Source organism: Palaemon carinicauda, chromosome 16 (genome assembly GCF_036898095.1).
Source record: "Palaemon carinicauda isolate YSFRI2023 chromosome 16, ASM3689809v2, whole genome shotgun sequence".
Lineage (NCBI taxonomy): Eukaryota > Metazoa > Arthropoda > Malacostraca > Decapoda > Palaemonidae > Palaemon > Palaemon carinicauda.
In genome coordinates, this window is record NC_090740.1 from 113,763,874 (window position 1) to 113,768,873 (window position 5,000).

At 28.9% G+C, this 5,000-nt stretch overlaps 1 protein-coding gene across 4 annotated transcripts in view; it reads right to left on the reverse strand.

The window, feature by feature from the left end:
* The window catches only part of LOC137655815 (immunoglobulin superfamily member 10-like), a 164,811-nt gene that overhangs the window by 20,063 nt on the left and 139,748 nt on the right, over positions 1-5,000 (reverse strand). For all 4 annotated transcript variants that reach the window (XM_068389978.1, XM_068389981.1, XM_068389979.1 and 1 more), the window contains exon 3: positions 4,991-5,000. This exon is cut by the window's right edge. In XM_068389978.1, coding sequence (XP_068246079.1) covers positions 4,991-5,000 — 10 coding nt within the window. The remainder of the gene's footprint in view (positions 1-4,990) is intronic.

Below are 5,000 nucleotides of genomic sequence, written 5' to 3' on the forward strand. Positions count from 1 at the left end.
GTATGAAGACTGCCTCAAAAATTTAATAAAAACTTATATTCATTATACAGACTTAAGGAAAACTTGATATCAAGCAGGATATCTCGCGTGGAAGGGAAAAATCTTCAATAAAATTAACTTTCCTTTATCAGTAAGCCTATCTATTTTACTCTTTAATATCCAAAAAGCCAAGGTGAAGGGAAGATATTCTAAAAAGAAAAAAAAAAAAAAAAAAAAAGGTTGACATTTGCCTCGCGATAAATCAGTTTAGCAGGAAGGGTAATGGCCGGTTTCAGCCATACAAGTCTTTCTTGGGACGTGTTGTTGGGCCATTAGGAATGGTGATATCTCAATGGAAAATGGAGAATAGTAATGCTGAGAGAGAGAGAGAGAGAGAGAGAGAGAGAGAGAGAGAGAGAGAGAGAGAGAGAGAGAGAGAGAGAGGAGTACAAAGAAACTCGAGCCATGTATACTATAGTCAATTCTTTTTAGCGTGGCAGATTTGCACCGACTCGCAGTGGTGCCCTTTTCGCTCGGAAAAGTTCCTTGATCGCTGATTGGTTAGAATTATCTTGTCTAACCAATCAACAGTCAGGAAACTTTTCCGAGCTAAAAGGGAACCGCTACGAGTCGGTGCAAATGCGCCTCATTAAAAAAGATTGAGTATAGGTAATTTCTCTTATTTAACGTAGGTAATATAGCACTACTTTTTCATTCTACCGCCATCTTCTTTAATTAAGTGCGACCAGTTTTATTTTGCTTTATTTTTGGGATTGGTAAAATTACAATTTGTGTAACAAGAAGAAGAAGTGAAATATCTATCTCTATGTTTTCCCAAATTGCTATTGTAGCCTACGCGAGAATTTGAATATGATATAAAATGATTGAATATCAAATTTAACGTATGAATAAAAGTCGTGCTCTCTATCTGTGTTTTTTTTCTTTCTTTCTTTTTAAAGTGAACGAGACCAATGTCGATTTAATTATCATTTAACAACAAACAGATAGTTTCTGCTAAATGATGTTTAGGGAAAAGATACATAGAATTAAATGTGAAGGTAGATTCTGTATTCTTCTTCCTGATTATTAATAGTATTTTTGTTTTTTCTTTCTTTCTTTTTTAAGTGAACGAGACCAATGTCGATTTAATTATCATTTAACAACAAACAGATAGTTTCTGCTAAATGATGTTTAGGGAAAAGATACATAGAATTAAATGTGAAGGTAGATTCTGTAATCGTCTTCCTGATTATTAATAGTATTTTTGTTTTTTCTTTCTTTCTTTTTTAAGTGAACGAGACCAATGTCGATTTAATTATCATTTAACAACAAACAGATAGTTTCTGCTAAATGATGTTTAGGGAAAAGATACATAGAATTAAATGTGAAGGTAGATTCTGTATTCTTCTTCCTGATTATTAATAGTATTTTTGTTTTTTCTTTCTTTCTTTTTTAAGTGAACGAGACCAATGTCGATTTAATTATCATTTAACAACAAACAGATAGTTTCTGCTAAATGATGTTTAGGGAAAAGATACATAGAATTAAATGTGAAGGTAGATTCTGTAATCGTCTTCCTGATTATTAATAGTATTTTTGTTTTTTCTTTCTTTCTTTTTTAAGTGAACGAGACCAATGTCGATTTAATTATCATTTAACAACAAACAGATAGTTTCTGCTAAATGATGTTTAGGGAAAAGATACATAGAATTAAATGTGAAGGTAGATTCTGTATTCTTCTTCCTGATTATTAATAGTATTTTTGTTTTTTCTTTCTTTCTTTTTTAAGTGAACGAGACCAATGTCGATTTAATTATCATTTAACAACAAACAGATAGTTTCTGCTAAATGATGTTTAGGGAAAAGATACATAGAATTAAATGTGAAGGTAGATTCTGTAATCGTCTTCCTGATTATTAATAGTATTTTTATTAGTGATGATAATGAGGGACATGAACCGTAGGAAAATTATGATGATAACGATTATGATCTCGGTGTAGATGTTTTTTGAGGTTTGTTGATGTGAATAAACTGTCGGGAATAAATGATCATGATAAGAAACAGTTGGGTAAGAATGCTTTCATTATTATTATTATTATTATTATTATTATTATTATTATTATTATTATTATTATTATTATTATTATTATTATTATTATTATTATTATTATTATTAATACAACTACTACAACTATACTACTAGCTAAACTATAATCTCAAGTTAGAAAAGTAGGATGCTATAAGCCCAATGGCTCTAACAGGGAAAAAAAGCTCAGTGAGGAAAGGAAATAAGGAAACAAATAAACTATATGAAAAGTAGTAAAAAGTTATAATGTAATAAAATATTTATATTGATAAGCGATTCATATTTTTTCTGGTTTTGCAAATGCTACGTTATTTGCTTTTGGTAAATTGCAGATAAATATTTTTTTTTTGTGACTCTTTCATAGGGATTTAAACTTCCAAAATATGCAACTAGAATGGCAGCATGAACTTAAGGTATCAGGAAATCAGTGAGGAAAAATAACATATTAATGAAAATAAAGGTAGATTGGGAAGCTACACTACAATTCTGCTCTACTACTAATATTTTACAATATTTATTTGTCTATAGAAGAGGGAAAAAAATGGTATATTTGATGACAAATCCTCATAATTACTTATCATAGGTTAGTCTATTGCTAAAAAGTCGGTTTAGAAACAATTATTGATATTCTGAATATTTATTCCATTACCGATATTTATTTATTATTTTCTATATATCTCATTCCAAGAAAATATTCAAACTAAATATTGATCAAAAATAAATTTAGGTCAATGGTCCATATTTCCAAAGTAAGTTTACGATCAAAGTAAATTAGGTAGAAAATATTACGTATAATCTGTTTATAACGTTATATTATATTAGTAGAGTAGACAATATGTAAAATATAAAGAAAAAGGCAAATAAAAAAAGAAAACTATTATTTTTTGTTAGTTAACACAAACTGATATATGAACAAAACAACATCAGATATCTCAAGACCTAAAGTACACCACAAATTGAGGTACTTAAAACTTTTACTCTCGCGAGATAACATATTTATTCCTACAGGAACTCTACTTTTTTTTTTTTTTTTTTTTTTTTTTTTTTTTTTTTTTTTTTTTTTTTACTGAGCCCCTAATCCCTTGGGAAAAGTTCACAGAGAAACAATTTTTTTTTAGCAAATGTTTTCTGGGATTCATCTTTTATTTAGTTGTTTTAATTAAGAATTATAGAAGGTTTTGCGTAATATTTTTAAACGGAAACTCTACTGTTTTTTAAATGAATTCCATATCTCTTGAGAAAAGTTAACATTCGTCTTTTAATTAGTAGTTTTAACACACGTTTATAAAGGAATTTATATCTACATGAATTCTACTATTTTTTTTTTTTTTTTGTGGGAAAATTAACAGAGAAAAGAAATGTTTTCAGCAAACGTTACCGCCATTCGTCTTTTACTTAATTGTCTCCTTTCCTCACTGGGTTATTTTTCGCTGTTGGAGCCCTTGGGCTTATAGCATCTTGCTTTTCCAACTAGGGTTGTAGCTTGACTAGTAATTGATTGATTGATTTAAAGTTTTCAGGCATCCTGACATCTAAGGTCATTGAAGGTTTTGCCTATTGTGCGTGATATAATATTTATATTTACTTACTAATAATCTTCATCATGAATAGGTACAGTCAATAGTGCCTGCCTGGTAAAAATTATATATAAAGATTTTGAATAAGAATAAATACAATAACGATGGAAAAATAATGATAGGAACCTATTTAGCATCCTAGTCAGTTAGACTATAATGAATGTTAATGGCTGTATTCATAACATTCATATTGACTCAAATTTTAATTGTACATTTGGAGCCCCTGGGCTTAGAGCATCCTGCTTTTCCAACTAGGGTTGTAGCCTAGCAAGTGATAATAATAATAATAATAATAATAATAATAATAATAATAATAATAATAATAATAATAATAATAATAATAATAATAATAATGGGATTATATTACATACAGCTAAGAAACATAATTATGAATAATATTTTATCTCTTGGAGAGAGAGAGAGAGAGAGAGAGAGAGAGAGAGAGAGAGAGAGAGAGAGAGAGAGAGAGAGAGAGAGAGAGAGGGAGCTTGATATTAATAGAGAAAAGAGTCTATTATCAGCATCATTGTGTGTGATAACACCAAGTTATTGCTCAAAGAAGTAGATTAATATTTTCTGAATAAAAAATAATATTTTCTTGACATAATAAGAATCGCTGATTCTATAAAAAGTCAAGGCTTCTTTTCAAAGGATACCTATGATATAGTGTTAACCAAGTGATAGTGACATAGAACTAGCCAGTTAATATATAAATAGCCAACCTACATTTTAGTTTCTATCTCCTTTCCATTCTTCAATGATTAAATAAGAAATTATATTTTCCTAACGTTGAAACTGGAGTTATGTGACGGCAAAATGACAATTTACAAAAAAAAAAATTAATATTTAATGTTTCTCAGAATTCTTCCTTTGTCAACCTTTTGTCTTTTCTCTTATCATTACTTTATTGACTTAATATTACAAAGCTTACAGAGGTATTGATAGATCATTTACTATATAAATTGTATACAATAATCTTGCACAAGACAGCTTTGCTTCAACAAAAATATCATGTCCACAAAAAATATACAAAGAAGCAAACAAATACAGATTGATAACACTGTTAAAAATTTCCGTAAAAACGGTAAATGACTGGCAACATTTATTCCAAGAATTTTACCGTTTCAGAAACGGATATATTGACGTAAAAGAGTGATATTACGGTCACCAACTCGTAGAAGATAATAACAAAGTAAGGTCAAATTACGGTCGCCTGTATTTTGCTGAAATACGGTTGAGAACAATATATTTTTTTACGGAGAATTTCCGATTAAGATTACGCTTTTTTTTTTTTTTTTTTTTTTTTTTTAACAGTGTTTAACAGTTTGAATAAATAAATTTCTCTTACCTGTCTCTCC